This window comes from Apus apus, chromosome 9 (genome assembly GCF_020740795.1).
Source record: "Apus apus isolate bApuApu2 chromosome 9, bApuApu2.pri.cur, whole genome shotgun sequence".
Taxonomy (NCBI): Eukaryota; Metazoa; Chordata; class Aves; order Apodiformes; family Apodidae; genus Apus; species Apus apus.
In genome coordinates this window covers 18077032-18096136 of record NC_067290.1, presented here as the reverse complement: position 1 = coordinate 18096136, position 19105 = coordinate 18077032, and the positions used below count along the sequence as shown (strand labels likewise).

The 19105-nt window shown below is 37.5% G+C and overlaps 1 protein-coding gene across 4 annotated transcripts in view; it reads left to right on the top strand.

The window, feature by feature from the left end:
- Positions 1-19105, top strand: part of SHQ1 (SHQ1, H/ACA ribonucleoprotein assembly factor) — a 47372-nt gene that overhangs the window by 3952 nt on the left and 24315 nt on the right. For all 4 annotated transcript variants that reach the window (XM_051627552.1, XM_051627553.1, XM_051627551.1 and 1 more), the window contains exons 4-10: positions 73-195; positions 981-1132; positions 2522-2634; positions 3581-3708; positions 10716-10870; positions 12566-12619; positions 14702-14825. In XM_051627552.1, the coding sequence (XP_051483512.1) occupies positions 73-195; positions 981-1132; positions 2522-2634; positions 3581-3708; positions 10716-10870; positions 12566-12619; positions 14702-14825 (849 nt within the window). The remainder of the gene's footprint in view (positions 1-72; positions 196-980; positions 1133-2521; positions 2635-3580; positions 3709-10715; positions 10871-12565; positions 12620-14701; positions 14826-19105) is intronic.

Genomic DNA, 19105 nt, shown 5'->3' with positions numbered 1-19105 from the left:
AGAGGAAAAATGCACATTTTTGTTGGTCTTGGCTGTTTTAATGCAGTAACTATATTCTGGCTTTCCTTTAAGGAACTTTTACTGTTCGGTTACCTAAGGAGATTCCTGGCCAGCACTTTGAGGGACTGGACATGCTGACATCTCTTCTAGCACCAAAAAAATCAAGATCAGCAAAACCTTTAGTAGAAGAGATAGGTATGACAAAACAAATCTTGTTTATACTAGTGATACATGTATATGATGAAACAGTTACAGATCTACATAGTGATATATGTAGAAAAAGGCAGTATTTCTATTCTTGTCCAATACAGGATATGACAAGGGTGTGAATTAATCTGAAATTATGGATAAGTATAGAAATAATGGTGGTGTGGGTGATAGATCTGTCACCTTTGTAGGCTTAGTTATGTTTACATTTTTCCAAAATGTTCTTAACTGCTCTGTAGATCTTGGTGCCCCTCTAGTGGCTGTGTAACACACACACAGGTGAGCTGCCTGCTTTCTACAAGCTACCACAGCTGGACGTTTAGCTCAACTAGTGGGAGCTGATTAAAACCACAGGTTCTAGTGGATGACTTCCTTAACATCAGTATTTAACAGACAAGAGTGTTTGACTACCTGTGTTTAATGTTTTAATACTTATCTTAAATTATTGATGACATCACTTTGCTCCTGTCAGGGTTCTCTTGGCATGAAATCCTGTTCTTCTTGAAAGCAGTGGAACAATTATTTCAGTCTTTGAGGGAAGATATTTCAAAATTTTACTGTTCCTGGGCTTAATTTTTGAAAGCTGGAGAATATGGAGCAGAACCTGTGGATGACTGCTGTAAGCTTCTGCCTGTGTGACCCAGAGCTGGAGAAGAGTTCTTAAAAGATGCAGTAAAATGAGGCTAATTGTGTTACTGGTTTTTGCCTTTCTATTGAACCAGTTGGATTTTCTATGTAATAATTTTCTTTCTCTGACCATGCAATATATACAGCTGCCTCTGCTGAGTTGTCTGAGGAAGAGGAGGAAGAATTTGACTGGGAAATAGAGCAGACCCCTTATCAAGAAGGTGCAGAAAACACTCTGCCACTACAGAGCCCATACGGATTTGGGAATCTGCGGTCAGGGGTGTTCCAGCGCCTGCAGGTGGGTGCATTTCTGGCTCTTCCTATCTTAAAAGTTCTGGGTAATTTTCTTGATGGGTGGTCTTCCTGGCTCATTCCATAGTCGAGAGAGGATCATTAGGTAGCTGTTCTCTCTTGTCCCATTCTGTGACTGGGAAAGTTCTGCTTTTGCATGTAGTAGTACAGACAAACCCTTGTACATGGAGAAGGAGCAGGTGGTTGAGACTGTGTTCATTTATTTATTAGCTTCTATTCTGACTTCCAACATATTCAACATCAAGGTATTGTAGATTTCAGATGCTATGAATTTTAGTTTATTTTTAAATGAGAATAAATTACTCAACGAAACCCCCAACAAACCCCAACAAAAATAAAGCTGGCTGATCTGTAGGTCCTGTTACAGTTGTTGCATTACGTTTTTTAAATTGTGAAATTGATGGTAATTTTTTCTTTGTAGTTTTTACTTGATTTTTCTCACAAGAGAGTAACTTTTAAAGTGTGCACTCCCCAAGATATCTGTCCACCTGCTATTTGTGGGATTTACTAAGGTTGTGCTGATGTACTGAAATACTGTTTTTATGGTTTAAAGGCTAGGAGCCTTGAAATGCAGTTAGATTCCTCTTGTGCTTTCAGCAGTTTCTTTAATTCATTAATAGATTGAAGCTAATCTGCAACCTGCAGCCTGCTGGGTAGTGTAATATTTGTAGCATACAGAGGTTTTATTAAAGTAGTAGGTGATAGTGTGATTTTTTTGATAGTGTTCTTACTCTAAGCAATTTAAGTGTTTAAACAATTTAAGTTGTTTTAAGCCACTTAATTATGTACTTCTGTAACTCTTTGCATGAATTGTAGTATTTTCAGGGTTTGGAGCAGAAATACTACTATTAATGGAGAAAGTGTTTATATTCTCTTAGGATATATACACTGGTTTATTACCATGAAATTAATGAAGTACATTTCCTATCAGAATTAATGTATCACTAATTAATGATGCTTAAAAGGGCACTGCAATTGCCCAATAATTAACGTATGGCCACTTCAGGTTGTGAGAGTAATATCAAAAGTTGCAAGAACAGTATCTGTGATTTTTATGTCCTCTTTGTTGTGGTTGTGTGCTTTTATTAAACATTGCAAATTTTATTATAATGAAAAACAACCTGCCTGTCTTACTATAAAATGGCCTGAGTAAACTTGATAGTATCATGAATTCTAAGGAGCTTCAAATAATTGAATTTCTTTGGAATTTTGATGGTTTATTTGCACAATGGAGTCTGAATTTGAAGACTAAAAAGGAGATTGAAGAGCATCTAGGGATTTCAGGGTAATGCTGATAAGCATCCTTCCTAAACTCTTAATAAATCCTCCATATCATACCTGTGGCTTGGTCCTATAATTTTGGTTCCACTTGCAGGATGAGCTCAGTGATGTTATTGACATTAAGGATCCAGATCAAACTCCTACAGGTGAGCGTAGGAGGAAACGCCTGGAAGCTGAGGCTGCCAAATTTGACCCTGATCATTACCTGTGAGTATTGATTTACTTCACATGGCCAAGTAAAAGTACCTCAGTTGAAATATATTCACATTTTAATAAATTATTTGGTTTAAGAGCACTTTTGGGAACAATAGCTTTACTTTTTATTTCTTTCTTTGGCTGCTCATAGCAGGCCTTAGAAGGTAGAGTTCAGTAGACTGGGCAGGTTTTGTATGATGATTGAGAAGATTCTATGACATTTCCTACTTTTTCTCAGTTCTCAGTAGTTGTACTATTTTTTTGGCTTGAAGAAAAAGCTAAAATGATAAGAGGAGGCTTAGAACTTGCATCTTTAGTATAAATCCTCCCAGAATTACTGTATTGAGATTTTTAGGACAGTGGCTTTGTTCTGAGATGGCAGTAATCTCTCTTCCTGAATTCATAAGCAATTCTTCTTTTTCCAGCTTACACAGGATGCCCTTGTTTATCTTAGTCTGTCCCCATCCCTGCTTTCTCTTTGCCCTTCAGCTCCATACCCTTCCTCCCCAATGTATAAGTAGTTTTTTAAAGTGGGAGAGCTTCCCAATAAAATCAAGTTTGCTGCCAGTGACATTGTTCAAGTGCTGTTGTGTTTTGTTTTTTGGGGTTTTTTTTGTGTGTTGTTTTGGTTTTTTTTGTTTTTTTGTTGGAGTGTTTTCCTTTAGATACATCCAGAACAAAACATGTTTGTTCATCTTCCTGTTCTGTTGCAAGCTCATCAATTTCCTAGGCTTCTGGGTTGGTCAGGGAAGCTGGAGGAAGTAAGGAAGGGGTGCTGTAAGAAGAGGATATTATTTATTATTTTAATAATTATTACTTTCTAATTTTAAGTCAAATAATATATTTCTAATGTATGGAAAATAGCTGGAGCCAAGTCAGGTATATTCTATGTATGCATTAAAAAATATACAGACTCTATGAACTGAAATAAATAGCATATGACTTATTTTTTTCCTAGAGCTGATTTTTTTGAAGATGAAGCTATTCAGAACTTTCTGAAGTACAAGCCATGGTGGGTTGATGCTCATAAAAAAATGACAGCCTTACAGGGAGAAAGTCATCAGGAACATGACACTCCTAAATTTGGTGAGAACACTATATATGTACACACACCTGTAGCTTCAGTAATTATTTCTGTGATGCCACGTTATGTTCAGTACAGTTTTAAAAGGGGGAAAAAGGTTCCCCTTTAAGGGTATGCTGTAATCTTTGTGGTTCAAAGGACCTGCTAATGTCAGTAAGTCATGGCATCTGCACTCAAGCCTGTCTTTGTGTAGTCATTGTAATAGCTAGAAAATGGGTCCTTAGTTGCTGATGTTTATCTCCTCTTTTTCAGATATTTTGAGTGACTTTTCTCCTGGTCCTTCTTGTATTTTCAATGGAAAAAATAGTTTGAACTGTTACTTGTACCCACTTCCACATATGGTGCAGACACTTCATAGCAAGTTTTCCAACAGCAGCAGGGGAAGGTTATTCTAGTATCAGCCCTTACCTCAGATGGGCGTGTCTTCTGTAGGATGATTTGTTTTACTTGATTTGCACAGTACCCCAGAAATTTGTAGCATTTATTACTTTGCTGTTATTTTATGGGTCTTGGAGACTTTTTCAAAGGAAAAATCTTTGTGGCCATTTAGAAACTAAAACGGATGGTGACCTTGTAACGCACTGTTGACAGATAACAGGTTGCATTCTGTACACAGAAATTGCAGAGAGCATTACAAGTTACTGTCGTGCATGATCTTTTCTTGTCCTTTTTTCATTTCCTATGTAGTATGAAAATCTGATATTGCTCAAGTAGATAATGATAATCCCTTCACCAGAGGTTAATATATATTAGTGCACTAATAATACCTGCACTTTCACATTTTCTACTGGAGAGCAACAATGGAATTTGGGTAAATGTTATGTGTTTTACTGTGAATGTAATCTGATCTTTATAGCTGCTCTCTTGTCAGCCTCTGAAGCCAGACCTTTTTAATTATATCCATCATAAGCATTTGATTTTAAAAGTATTGGAGAAAGATACAAGAGGCTTGAAAATAGAATAATGAGGGTTCTTTTGTTTGTTTTTGCCCATTCACCCCTTAGTAAATGAAACACTGCTAATGTTTGCCTGTTCTGGAATATAATGAAAATAAAGAACTACTAGATATTTTTATTGATAAAGACTATTTTTGCCAAATAGATTACAAAGAGAAACGTGTGTTGCTAGGTTTTTGGGGCAATAAAAACAGACAAACTACTTGAAAGCCTGGCAAGCAGATTAACAGAAGTTATGCAGAAAGTGGGGCTACGTAAAGGATCACCTTTTCTCTAAGCCATTTGTTATAACAGATATTTAAGAAGGATGATCAATAAAATTCAGTCTAACCTCCGTATGGCTGAGTGAAGAGACCCATGTAATTTTGTGGATCTTGAGGAAATTTAAAGTAACATAAGAGCCTGTCTGGTGTTTGGGTTATTGACATCATCGGAGGTTCCTACACTTGAGTGACTTGTGGTGAACGAAACCGCCATGAGAGGGAGTGCAGGTTCCACTTGAAGGTCCCTTGAATGGAAATACAAGAGGGCAGGAGGTGGGTCCAGGCTGTTGAACCTAGAATCTGATAATCAGTAGAGTAAGTTCCCCGTGGTTTTGTGTTCCTTCCATGCTTTATCGAATCAAAGGGATGGTCTGGCTAATCTGAGTTACAGACCCAGGAATTCTTACAAGCTGAATGCAATTTGACTGCATATCTGCATTAATATGTATTCCAATATGCTTAGTAAAAGGAAGTGACATAGAAAAGGAACATAAAAGTAACAAGCTGTGCTAGGTGAAGGAGCTTCTATACTACTTGAGAAATGTTATTTCCACTAGAAGTGGGGGGAAGCATTAAGCTGAAGTGCACTATGCAGCTGGGAGGATAAAGAGGCTGTCACTGGTATTAGTGTGTGCTTGTGGTAAGAACCCTTTGAACACCCGTACTTAGCTAGAAAAAGCCAAAGGGTTCTTGAGCTCAGAAGCTCCTGGGGCACAAAGATATTGCAATATGTTTTAAGGTGTTTTATGAAGTGATGTGTGGTGAGTCTTGGAACCTGTGTATGCAAGTATCCCCCTACACGTAAGGGTGAGGTCAAACTTTTTAAAATAATGAAATACAAATGTCCTCTCTTCACTTTTGAACCTGTTTAAGGGCATAAAGGAGGAGGGATTGAAGCCTTCATGCAATTTATTTTTATTGCTTATAGAAATGAGGAATCAGCAGATTTCTTACTCTGCCTGAGTTCCAAACTCAGGTCCTGTGTTAAGACCTCTAAAATAAGGTAATTTCTGTCATATTCCATGATGAGGTGAGGTACTTCAAAGCATACAGCTTGTAAAGAGACTCCAAATATTGGCCTGTTTAAAATATTTGCAACTTATGGTAGGTGTAGGGCCATGGCCAGCTTGCAGAAACATCTGTCTGTCCTGTGTGAAAGAAGGTTGTGTTCTTGGTTAAACACATGCTGTCCAAAGCCAGTTGTCAGATGTGCAGCATCTCCTGGGGAAGTCTGCTACCCTCAAATGTGAAATGGTCAATCTTTTTAGGAATTTTAATGTTAAAATTGGCAGATTACAGTACAGGCTGCCACAATATTGGGGTGCTGACACCGGAATTTGACACCTGGGTACCTCTAGAGTCCCTGTATTTTGTACCATTAGGACAGTTCCCACCTACACAGTGTCTGTGGAATCAGGAATATCATTGGAAATCAAGTCCTCAAGTTACTACATGGGGAAAAGTGAGTTTAGTGTTGGAAAGCGACATAAAAAGTAGCAGATTCTTTAAAACTATTTTCTAATCCAAAAGCACTGAATGTAGAGAAATTTTTTTTCTTCCTTTTGCTGGTTTATGTTAATGTATTTCTGCTTTTATCTTCATTGGTTTCTTAGAACCAAAAACTAACTTTTGCCTTCATTCTATCTTTGGCTACAGGGAGTAATTAGACATACAAATCACTGCTTCTTGTTTGTTGGTGTGGGGTTTTTGTGGCATTTTTTTCTGGTTTTTTGCATGGCATTGAAACTAACTCAAGATTTTGATTACTGCTCTTTCATTCCTGGTTATTCTCTTTTGCCTTTACATCATCAGGTTTTTTTAATGTCTCATTACTAGTTTTTTTTCTCTTTGTATCAGCTGTTCTCTTTAGCATTTAGAGTCTCCAGCTCTCTTTTGTACTTACCTTTTTACTTTCCATCTAGCTTGTGTGCATGGTGTATTTTGTGTTTTGAAAAATTTCTTATTGCCATAAGTGTCTTTTCTTTCTTTTGTCCTTTTTTACGTTTTGCTGTATATTGCAAAGATTGCTCTGGGGGTTTTTGTTCATTTCCCCCCTAGGCTTGTTACCCACCATGCAGCTAAGGTTATTGCCTTTGCAGTATGGTTGAGGAACCAGAAGTACCTACAGAGCAGGTTTCATCCTTGATGCAAGTCAAGTAATACTCCATAAAGTATTTACTCCATAAAGCCTAAGTAATCACACAGCCTTTCCCATGAGGGAGTAAAACTTTTGGAATGCTGGCTTTCTGCTGCTGCTGAAGTTTACATTAAAATCTTGCTTCTACATATTCTAGAGGAAAGGTTTTGTATTTTGTAACAGTCACATTCAACTTAGTTAAAAGTTCATTTTTTATTCTACTTCAAACTGCACAACTGTAAAAACTCCTTTTTAGGCAACACGATAATCTTCAAAGGCCCAAGCTGCCATATGTATTCAATGTAACATTTACATGCTCCAGGGATCATTTATTTTGTTTACACTAACCTGTCATGCTTACGAGTGACCATTCTGTCTTTCATATCTCTCTGTAGAATGTGAAGCAATTTCTTTTTAAAGATCCACTTTTTATTAGGGCTTTACTCAAATATATACCATCACTGATGGATATGTAAGATTAATCACTTTTTGTTTTTATCAGATTTCTGCCATTGTTCTGTCTGCCTGTTGTACTCAAGTCTTCCAGGCCTTAGCAGCATGTGTACCTTGCTGGCACTGTTCTACTGCAAAGCAAGTATTCTTCATTTGAGGAAAGACTGCTGTTTATTAATGCAAAATTAATACTATATAAATGATAGGTGTCTGTTGTAAAGTATCTCAGATTTCAAAATGCATGAACAGGAAGACATGAAAGAAAAAACGAGGTATGGTTTTGATGTGGTTTATTGGAATTGCAGACTTGTTAAAGAATAATGACAAAATTAGTAAAAAGGAAACTGCAAAATCCCGGAAAGCCTGTTCCAAGTCCAGTGACTGTGGAGAATGCCTGGAGGAAGAAAGTTAGATGGGGTATGGAGGAAATGGACCCTAACTGTTGATTTGAGAATTAGAAAAGTGACATGGAGGAAAAAATACTTGTGAAGGAGCTAAAATTTGAACACGGAAATTGTGAAGAAAGGGGAGGGATGAACAAACCAGACTTGACTGACAAGCCTTTGGGCATCTTTATAATAATAGTATTGCTGCCTTTCCTCTTTTCGTGTCTTAGGAAGAGCTTGAGAAGAGACTAGTTTGCTACTGATTAAAATCAATAACTAACTGCCTTCCTGATGAATTTACTCTCTGCTGACTAATCTCCTCCTTTGTCTGGTATTGTTGATTCCTTGCAGAGACAGAAGTACACATTAAAGAAGTGTAATATTGTAGCGTAATATTGTAGTGAAAATCCATTGTGCTGAATTGTTTTCCTTCAAGTTTGCTGTGGACTGTAAACCAAGGACCAGGACTGTAAACCAAGGCTCTGCTTTCACCAGAAGGCTAGACCAACTGCTTAGCAGAAGCCCTTTCTGACTATACTTCTGAGTAGTTCTCCGAGCCTGACCACTGAGTTGGCTATTTGTCTAGATAGCACGTTTTATTAAGTACCCCTAACACATTAAGAACGCTAAGTGTCACAGTAGTCTTGAGATATAGATCTTAGACTGGCTTGATTGAAGTGATGTGACGTGCAGGGTAAAATATCAGTAAGGCTGTAACAAAGCATTCTCTAGCTGTCAGGCCTCATCCTCCCCTTTAGAGATTAAATGTACTTCATTGACAGCTGGGTACTGAGGAGCAACGTGCAACATGTGCGTTTAACATCAGGAATGGCTGGGTTCATAAAAGTAAAGGAGATTATTAAGAAGAGCAGTCTCTGTAGTACTGTCTAACTGTAACTTTGTATGTGAGATTAATTTGTCTGATTCCTGTAGACACGCATGTATTGATAAACAGTTATACTGTGGCTGGAAGAAGCATGAATTTGTCTCTGACAAATGTACAAAACATTTAAAAATCAAACTTAAGGGAAACTTGCAGATTTAGTACTCATAAGTAGCAGCAGATCCTGCTTTGCAGTAGATTACTGTTAATTGTTGTACAAGTGTTGTTAGATAAAACACTGGTAACAAGTGTACAAAATCCAGGCTTAATACAGCAGAAAATATAATGGTATTTGTTCTGTTAATCTTCTGCTATGTACTTGTGTTTTTGAATTGGGAAGAAAATGTAGGTGGTGGTTTTGATGTATAATATAATGTATATATACATTTTGATGAGTAATATAATAATGAGTTTCAGGCATGGATAATTTATTGTTCAAAAACTTTAAGGAATGGGTTGTATTTGTTTGTAAAATGAAAGTATTTTCTCCAGAGAGAGAAATTGTATTTGGAACACCTGGCTCTTTGCACTGAGTTAGTGAACATCTTGTATTGTTGTCCTTGGGGAACTGTCTGCTGTATGCCTTGTTTGCTGTTGTCTAGACTTGCTTTTTCTGTGTTTATGGTTGTATGTGTTGTGTACATATCACAGAGTCACAGAAGTGCTGGAGTTGGAAGGGTCTTCTAGAGATCATCTGGTCCAACTCTCCCACTGAAGTGGGATAACCTAGAGCACTTTACAAAGGACTCTATCCAGGTGGGGTTTGAATGTCTCTAGAGATGGAGACTCCACAACCTTCCTGGGCAGCCTGTCCAGTGCTCCGTCACCCTCACTGTGAAGATGTTTTTCCTCATATTTAAATGGAACTTCCTATGTTCCAACTTGTACCTTTTGCCCCTCGTTCTGACACTGGGAACTACTGAGAAGAGCAAGTACAGTTGTATGTTTTATTATGCTTCAGAGAGTCTACATATTGAAGGAAGAAACCTATCTTCTCAGTAGTGGATCCAGTACTGAGTATAATGAATCTGTTTCCCACTTGATCTTTACTGTTATTTCAAGGCAATTTGGCCATCTTTTCTGAAGTGTTTTAAGTACTTTTCAGAAGGGTTTTCATTCAATCCCGACTATCTGTGTCTATATCAGAGTTTCCTAGATAAACAGTTTGATGCATTGTCACAACATACCTACTGTGGTGGTGTTGTCATCTACCTTATGCATCCCGAAGAGTAAGTATTGGATGAGAAGGTTCATTAGTTTGGCTCAGTATAGCCATTCTTAATTAAATGAAATACACTGAAGAGGAGCAAAATACGATGGTCTCTGATGGTGGGTACAATAACTCTTTGGAAGGAAATGCAGTTTTAATCAGTGTGGGATAGGATTTTGATCTTTGATATTATTCTCACTCTGGAAGGATGTTCTCTGCCATAATGAAGCTTCTAAATCATGCCCAGGTCATAAGTTGAGATTGATGAGGCTTAGAAATACAGAATTGCACCTATCCTTTTTTTTTTTTTCCCATCCCTATTTCTTATCTTTTTCTACAATCAGCAAATAGATTTGTTTTTGTTATCCTGTTATATTTACCCCATAAAATGCGAACTTGAGATACTTCAATATACTCAGATTCTAGTTGCACTGATCTCTGTACAAGATACCCAGGCATCCTTGGTGCTTTCAAAGGGATTCAGAATTGCCAGTGTGTACATACAGGACTTTGCAGGGTTGGAATTTGACTTTGGAAGGACTATATCAGAGTTTAATATAAGTTAAAAATGAAAGTAAGAATGATTCAGGCTTTTTCCTGAGTGATGAGTGACTTGTGATTAGTAATGCACTTCTTTTTAAAGAGACTGTCAAAGTAGTATTACCACCTATTAAAATAAATGTACCAGCTTTAAATTCATAACCAATTATCCTTTTTATAGTTGTCTTCTCTGAAGAAGAAAGAGAGCAGCTGAGAAAGTTCACAAATAAATCTTACCTTCTGGATAAAAGAAGCCGTCATCATGTATATCTCAGTTTAATCGATATCCTTCTGGCATATTGCTATGAAATCTGTGTCAATGAAGGGGACAAGAATGTAAGTAAAAAAAATAAATACATTTAGTATGTTTTAGGAACCTAGTGCTGGACTCTGTATTGTCATTTAGGAATCTTACCTTTTAAAGTGAACTTACTTCCAAGGATTAAAAATGCATAATGGAGTAAGTTAAAATAAACTGCTTTATATCTCTGGATTGAGCTGTTGGGATGTATTTGGGGGTTAATATAATTTTTTTAATACTTCTATAGCAGCATTTTAGCTGTAGGAGAGGAGTGGAGGTACAGAAGACTCCAGACAATTCTGTTTCTGATTTGTTTTGTGGTGTGATGTGTCTTGATGCTGATTCAGATTCTCAAAAAGCATGGGAAATCACTATGTCTGTAGGACAGAAACTGTGTGAAGTGTTTTATATAGGCTACCATCACGTTTTTAACAAAAGCAATTTTTCTATTTTATTTTTAGCTTGTGTGCCAAGGAAAGAATTTGTTTCCTGGGGCATTTACATTTTTTTCAAGTGGCACATATAAAAGAGAACAAAATCCTAATGCAGAGTTTTATTTTTCTAGTATTCAAACACCAGAGGTAGGCAGGGAGACATGTTTTCATTATCAGGATTCTGGTGTTTACCCATCTCTTACAAGCAGCAGCCAGCTTTGTGTTCTTGATCCTGGGCTTTTTAGAGGATATAAAGAACTAAGGAAAAAAGCACAAGTTTAGAAAGCATTCTATGCTGTTCTGTGGAAAGCTTGCCTTTTTGAAATGGACTTGATTCCCAGGCACAACTTTGTTACCATCTTCTCTGCTGTTATTAACCAATGAGATGTTTTCTCAATGCTTTTAATAAAAATGTAGGAATGTATAATCAAATAATTTTATTTTAAAATGAACTGAGACTTCTATTTTAGAATGGCAGGCAGAAATGTTGAGAGAACAGCATAATCTAGGATGGTTGTTGTATTCTGTGTTAGTGTTGCACAAAATTACAAGTATGTGAGGAAAACAATTATAAAAACCTTTATCAATCACAGAATCTTAGGGGTTGGAAGGGACCTTGAAAGATCATCTAGTCCAACCCCCCTGCCAGAGCAGGATCACCCAGAGCACATCACACAGGAACGTGCCCGGGTGGGTTTTGAATGTCTCCAGAGAAGGAGTCTCCACAGCCTCTCTGGGCAGCCTGTTCCAGTGCTCTGTCACTCTCACAATCTTTGTAGAGCCAGGATTATAAATCGAGGCTTCCTGGCTTTTTGCCCTAATCATCCCACTAGGCTGCACTACCACACAAATGCTATGAATCTGTCACGTTTTAAGAAATAATGACATTTTATATGTACTGCAGGCTTTAGGACCCTCTCTGAAAGTCAAAAGTCTTGAGCTGTTTTCACAAAACAAGGCATTTCAGCTTGAGCTTCGTTGATTCAGGTTTCTGTTGCTTGGTGAAAAGGGATGGAATTTCATTAAAATACCATTTTTCTGTGATTGTTATTGTATTTTAAAGGCTTTGTGTCTAGGTATTCCCAGTATGGAAGCCAATGGAGTTATTTAACATCTGCTTTGCAATATAACTTTTAATGCTGTCCAGTGGCCATTTCAATACACGTAATATAATTACTGCTTCATATTCACAGAGGTTCTTCAATTTTCTGCCAGAATGTTATCTTAAATAGTTTGCCAACAGTCTTGAATGTTGAATTAGATAATACTTGTTTTATGGTCTCCTCTTAAAATCAGGTTGAATCATCCTGGAACATCAGGAAACTGAGTGCAACGTTGTGCTGGCTGGAGGTAAGTGAAAACAAGTTTTGCAGTATGTTTTTGCTGTAATATTTGTGCTGTTCTAATGTTTCTTTTGTGGAAAGCTTTCAGTATTGAGTAAGTGCATGTCATCTGTTTAAGAAATGTTAAAAGAAATTGGTTGTGAATTCTGGGCTCCCAGCTACTTCTAGCCTCAAGAGGCTGGACTAGGACCCCTCCTCTGCTGGGTGCCTTCTCACCCATTCAGGAAAAGCTAAGGACAGGCACTATGTAAGAGCTGCTCATCGACACGTCCCCAGCTCCTGGACTTCATTCACAAATCCTGACCTTTACTTAGGAAGCAACTGTTAATTATTTTTCGCCATGTGTCCAACTCCATGCTTAGGGCACGAAAACACAGCTTTCTAGCTCCTTGGTCAAAAGTTTACCTTCCTGTTTAACTGACTAAAGCATGTTCAAATAGAAAGGTCATAAAAAGCAAGTAATGTAGTTTATTAGCGCTCTTACGTCTTTTAAGTCCTACCTCAGATACATGTCTAGTAACTTTTGATGGTGGCAGGCCTTAATAAAGGAGCTTATTGTTCACTTATGGGGGTTTTGACTGCTGAGGCTTTCTTCAGCCTTCCTAGTTCATCATTGGTCACTTCCAGCTTGCTCTCTTTCTTGCCTGCACATCAGGCGGCTTTTGGCTTCTCCTCCATTCTGCTGTGACTTCAGAGTTCATTGGAAGGTGGAACTGAGAAGGTTAGAAGGAAAGGACTGTCCTGCCCCATTCCTGAAATTACTGAGCCAAGTCTCAGTTAGCAGAATCAAAAATGAAATTTGACAGGATTTTTGGGTTCGGTCCTTCAAACATTTCTGTAGTAGTAGTAGTGGCAAATATTCTGTTCAGTAATAGCTAGTTCTGTGACAACTGGTTTTATAGGTCTGTTTTAGTTTGTTGCCAGTGGAATGTTCTGCAGTAGCAAGTCACAGAGGAGTACAGTTAAAATGCAGCAATTGCCTGAACTTTCAGATTTTTTTCTGATCCATATCCTAACACAGTGGAGGAGATTTCTGCATGTGCTTCCCCTATGATGTAGCAGTTCTTGGCGCAGCCTGTGCCAACAGTATATTTCACACCCAGAAAATTCAGTCTCCTGGCACCAAGCTGTTAATAACTATATCTGTTACACAAACCATGTAGAGGCGGGTGTTTTCATCAATCTGTAAACAAAATTGCCTCAGCTATGGTTTGTTTGAACTGACTGCCATTTTGCTGTGCATGACATGTACACACCTTAGACTCTAAATATTAAATAACAAAACATAAATAATTTAAATGCTTAAGGCAATCCATTGCAATGAAAAATAGGTTGAGATAGTCATATAATGTAAAGGAGTGCTGGCTGTCAGCAAAGCTTTTTTATTGATTTTAATAAATCAAGAGTTCAAGATGAAGTAGCTATTTTCATTTGAATTTATAAATGGAATATTTTGCTGTGAAAGGTGAAAAGGAAATCACTCACTTAAGAAAGTCTTTAATAACTCATTAATGCCCCTGTGTAAATTAGAGGTCTTCCTCAGTTGTGGAAGAAGACAATGAACTGATTTCTCTAGGCAGATATATTTATCCCTGTCTTGAATATCTGTAATTTTCATGAAAGCCAGAGTCATGTATCATTTTTAAAGATCTTATATGTACACATGTATTTCATTAATATCATGTGGTTTTAATTCCTCTTTATTCTTAAAAGGCTTTTTATAGCTTTCCCTTAATATATATAATAATGTGGGACAGATGTAATTTATGGCTTCAATCTAAAGAATGGCAAAGTCTTGAGTAGATGTTTTATTCTAATATTCTCTGTGGTTTTGTTTTTTTTAAATGCAGAACCACTAAAATCTATAGGACTTTGGTTATCCTGCCATGCAGGCTACATGTGCAGTGTCCTGTTTCTATGTAACATCTTGATTTTCATATCTATTCAATCAGATTTTTAGATGCATAATATATGAAAATGTGCCTTTTTTTTGTATTCTGTTGTGACTTTGTTCCTCAAAGGAAAAAAAACCCTCTTTCTTTGTTTTGGAAAGCACAGACTAATTTAGTTTTTCTGTTGATACATGCAGAGTTTCAGTAGCATTCATGATGTCCTGGTGTCCTTTGGAAGAAGAGTGTTATGCTATCCCCTGTACAGACATTTTGGATTAGTGACACGTGCCTTCAGTGATACAGTGATGATACTGCAACTAGGTAAGATTTTTAGGGATTGGAAGTGATACCTATACAGCCACATTGTTTTTATGTCTGTTTTTTTAGTAACTTTGGAATCCTCTGGCTAGTTCACCCAAACTTGATAGATATAAACATGCCTGGACATGTTGGAGTTTTGTGAAAATGGGGCTAGGGAGAGGAGAGAACAAAATTAGTGTCCCTGCCAGGAAAAAGCCCCTGAAGCAACTCATTTATTAGTCAGTGGATAATACATACAGTTGTGGAGTAAATTCATCTTTATTATTATTCATTCCAGAAAATCCACACAAAAGAAATGTTATGACTGTTTTATCATTAGAAAAATTGTAATTTCTTATAATAATTCACACGGTGTTGATTTTGAAAGTATTTTTCTCTTTACTGTATTTATCAAGAGATGTTTCCGTTGGAAAAGACCATATTAATGAAGATTTTGTTATGGTAGTTTAGAAACGATAGTTGGTTTAGCCCATATACTAAAAGTGTCTCAATTTTTATTTCAAAGCAGAGTAATTTATTGTTACAAGTGTAGCAGGAACCCTGTTTTTTGTATTTTTTAACTACCTGACTGAAGCCCTGTTAAAGTTTGGACAGGTTTCTGGTACCTTCCGCTATTTGTCTCCAGTTAAGGGAAATTTTTAAAGCAGTTGTTACGCCTGTTCTAAGTTCTCATCGTGGCTTTGCAGTTGCAAATCTGGGCAGCTTCCCTGCATGATTTACTACTTGAAAGAACTATTGTTTTAATTTAACTCTTGTTAGTGATGATAGGATTTTAAGCTTACGTCAGTGTTGAAATACTGTTCTCTAAGCTTGCCAGTTTCTTTTTCTAGAATTAGATCTTTGGTTGTTTTGGGTTTTTCTAAAACTGAGCCAGTCCATTAAGGTTTTCTTTTCCTGTTCAAAGTAACTGTATTTGACTCGTAGCCATCTTAATTCCTAAATTGTTCTGCTGTGTGCCAGGTCAATTATCTCTGTACAGTGTCACACATTTGAGGCAAGGGTGAGTTTTGTGGGTCATATTCAATCTTACATCTCTTTGTAGGATTAAGGCAAAATGGTTGAGATGACTCTGATGAGTCCAGTGGAAGTCAGGGAAGAACAGAAATCCTCAATTTGTATCAGCATCAAAACTTGTTTTGCATCATTGTTCTTTTAGTGTACTTCCTATATAATTTTTCTCTCTTAGGAGCAGAGGCCAAAAAACTGACTTACATATGTTTTCTTAGTTCTCTGCTTCTTAGTAGGAAAGTAAGTTCTAAATAACAGCCAGATAGAACTGTTGATAAAATACAAGCTGTGAATACCATGAGGACTATTCTGTTGAAAAATAACAAACTAGTATTAAAAATATCATGTAAAACTGAAGAATAAAGAACTGACTACACACATCTGTAGCTTCTTTGTTTCATATTCATGAGCAGACCTGTCATCATCTTAATGGCTGCAAATTATTATTTCAGCAGTGACAGTCTTTTTATATATTCCCTGTTTATCCCAGACAGCTTTCATTTAACAGTGCAAACCTTGAAATCTATGGTTATTCCAGCTTCAGTTGTGCAGTTTTACACAACCATGTTTATTTCTTAGGTCGTTGAAGTTATTTGCAACTTTTCTATCTGTTGTGAGTCCCTACTTTAAAAAGCAGTCAGTGTTAGAATTTTTTGATGGAAGAATCACTGAGAAGCATCATTTTGGTTATTGATTCTCGATGCTTGTGAGTTGCAGCATTAAAAAATGACAACCCACAAATGGCAATATTAATCTCTGCTACTGCCAAAAACGATTGAGATACAAAGTACTGTTTACTTTTTGACAGTAAGGTAGTCAAGTTTCAAGGGGAAGATGCATGCTGTCTCTCTTCACATATCTCCACTAATTTATGCTGCTGTTCTTAAGTGTGAAAAAATAAAATTCTGGTTACAAAACTGAAATCATGAAGTGCTGCCAGCCCATCAGATTTTTTTTTTCTGGAGAGGACAGTCCATGAGAGGTAAGCTCACGGGCTTAGAATGTTATGATGGAAAATGATACAAGAGTGAACATTCAGTGATCCAACAAAATATTTTCAGTAGTTTGGTAAGGGAGGTGACATCTGCAATAACTGCATCAGGTTTCCTACTCAGTCCTCCTCTGCTGGACATGTGGCTGTTGTTGCCTCCTTACCCTCTGCTTCCAAAGCACAGTGGCCCCAGTGTTGCTTTGTGTCATGGTCTTCCTGTGTCACCCTTGATGCTCTTGCTCTAACAGCAAAGTCCCTGTCTTCTCTGGAGGAGTAGTTTGGGTACCCTAACTCATGGAACAGGCTGTCCAGGGGAGTGGTGGGGTCACTATCCTGGAAGTGTTAAAGAAAGTGTGGGCACTGGCACCAGGTGGCATGGTGGTGTTGGGTTGATGGTTAGACTTCATGATCTTAGAGGTCTCTTCCAACCTTCACGATTCTGTTATTCCCTACTGGGATGGGGGGTAGGCTAACCTGTTTTTTTCTGACCCCAGTGATTTGATGGTTAGAATGGTTTAGAAGCAGTTGAAGAAGTTAAGAAACACAGCAGGTCTGGCTTCATTCTGTGCATGTCTGTGCTGGTTGCCGGGGAAACGGTGAAGGATGGGGCGACAGCTGCCTCTGCAGAGCAGGCTGTGGAGCTTCAGGGTGCTGAGAGGGCACATGCAAGCCTCAAGAAATGAGAACATGTGCTCATTCCAGCTGGAGCTGTTAATACTGGAGAGGGGGACACTATCTTGAGTCTGAGCCGTGATAATCTCCAGGTGCTGCTTGGGAAGCAGACACAAATATATCACTTCCTTCATATGGACATAAATCTGGTGGAAGGGGCATTTGCAAGTTAGCACTGGAGAGATAAAAGTAATGGTGATTAGTGTTAACTTCTGAAGTTCTGGAGTTTGTGTATCAAATGAGTATTTACTATTATGGTGCACGTAGAGTGCAAAAAGTGCTAAGTTTTTAAAATAGCCAACTCCCAAAGAGCTGGGAAAGATAAAACAATGGATGTATTACCTGTCCGTAAACAGGAGTGGGAATGGGGGGAGGTGTGCATATCTGTATCCTTAAAAGAAACAGATTTGCACATAATGCTTGTGCTACCAGGGCACTTTCATTCAGTCAGAATTTTTCCTCCTCCCAAGTTCAGTGGAAGTTGAGCCATTCTTGTGAGGAATTTCTGTTTTACAACATATTTGGCAAACCATGCAAAGTGCAGTGAATGGTAGTTACAGTGTTAGATACTCTGCTGCCCTCTTGGTTTAATGGAAAGGATGCCTAACCAGCTTGGCACTGCCTTGCAATGTGTGTGTGATGAGCACAGGTCATAATGACTGTCAAGTAACAGGTAATTCAATTAAGAAGTACCATAAAACTATTCCCTTTCATGTGTATGCAAGAGAACCAGCGTTTAACTTAAAGGTTAACATCAGTTTGAGCTGATCACATCCTGACTTGAAGTTTCTTTCAGGATGCTGGTAACAGAAGTTGAAATATAGTATAATCTGGTATTTTGATAATAATAACCACAGTAAGTAAACTTATTTAAAAATAGTAAAGAATTCTGATGGGACTGAATTGTTATGCTTCAAGTTTTGTCACTTGACTTTAAAAAATAATACTGCTGTGTTGGTGGATCAGTTCCAAGGTACAGGATGCTGCATTTTTAAGCTATTAAGGATTTTTATGTGTGGTTGAAACACTTTTACTTTGAATTAAGCCTTCCTGCCAAAGTGTGGATTGTAAGACGAGTGCATTAAGCTGGTTAATGTTGAGGTCCTCAACAAATGTTTTCAGTTGCTGTTTTAGTCATCTCTAATACTTGAAACGTTTCAGCAAAACTGTTCAAAATTCAGCATAGTTAGCTGGGATATCTACTGCATTTACATGTTCTTTGGATAGGATTAAAAAAAGGTAATGAAATGCAGTGGTACATCCAGCTGCAGTGCCACTTCCAAGAAAACAGATGTGCTACATTGGACAGTTGACTAACAAATTTATCAGGTGTGGTTTTTATGTAAATATATGATCCCTTTTTCTTTTCAGTAGGTCTGTAACAAGTGGTGTGTGCTGGTTCTGTTGGTATTTATTGACCTTGTGTTACCATTGCATAATACTGATTTGGAAGTTACAGCCTGTGAGCTGATAATGGAGACAAAACTTGAGCTCTTTTCTGCAATATAAAATACACTGTCTTTCCATACAGAACTTAACACCACTAGATTTAGGATTATATAATTACTCATTAAAAACAGTACTATTGGGTAGTTATTACTGGGTAGTA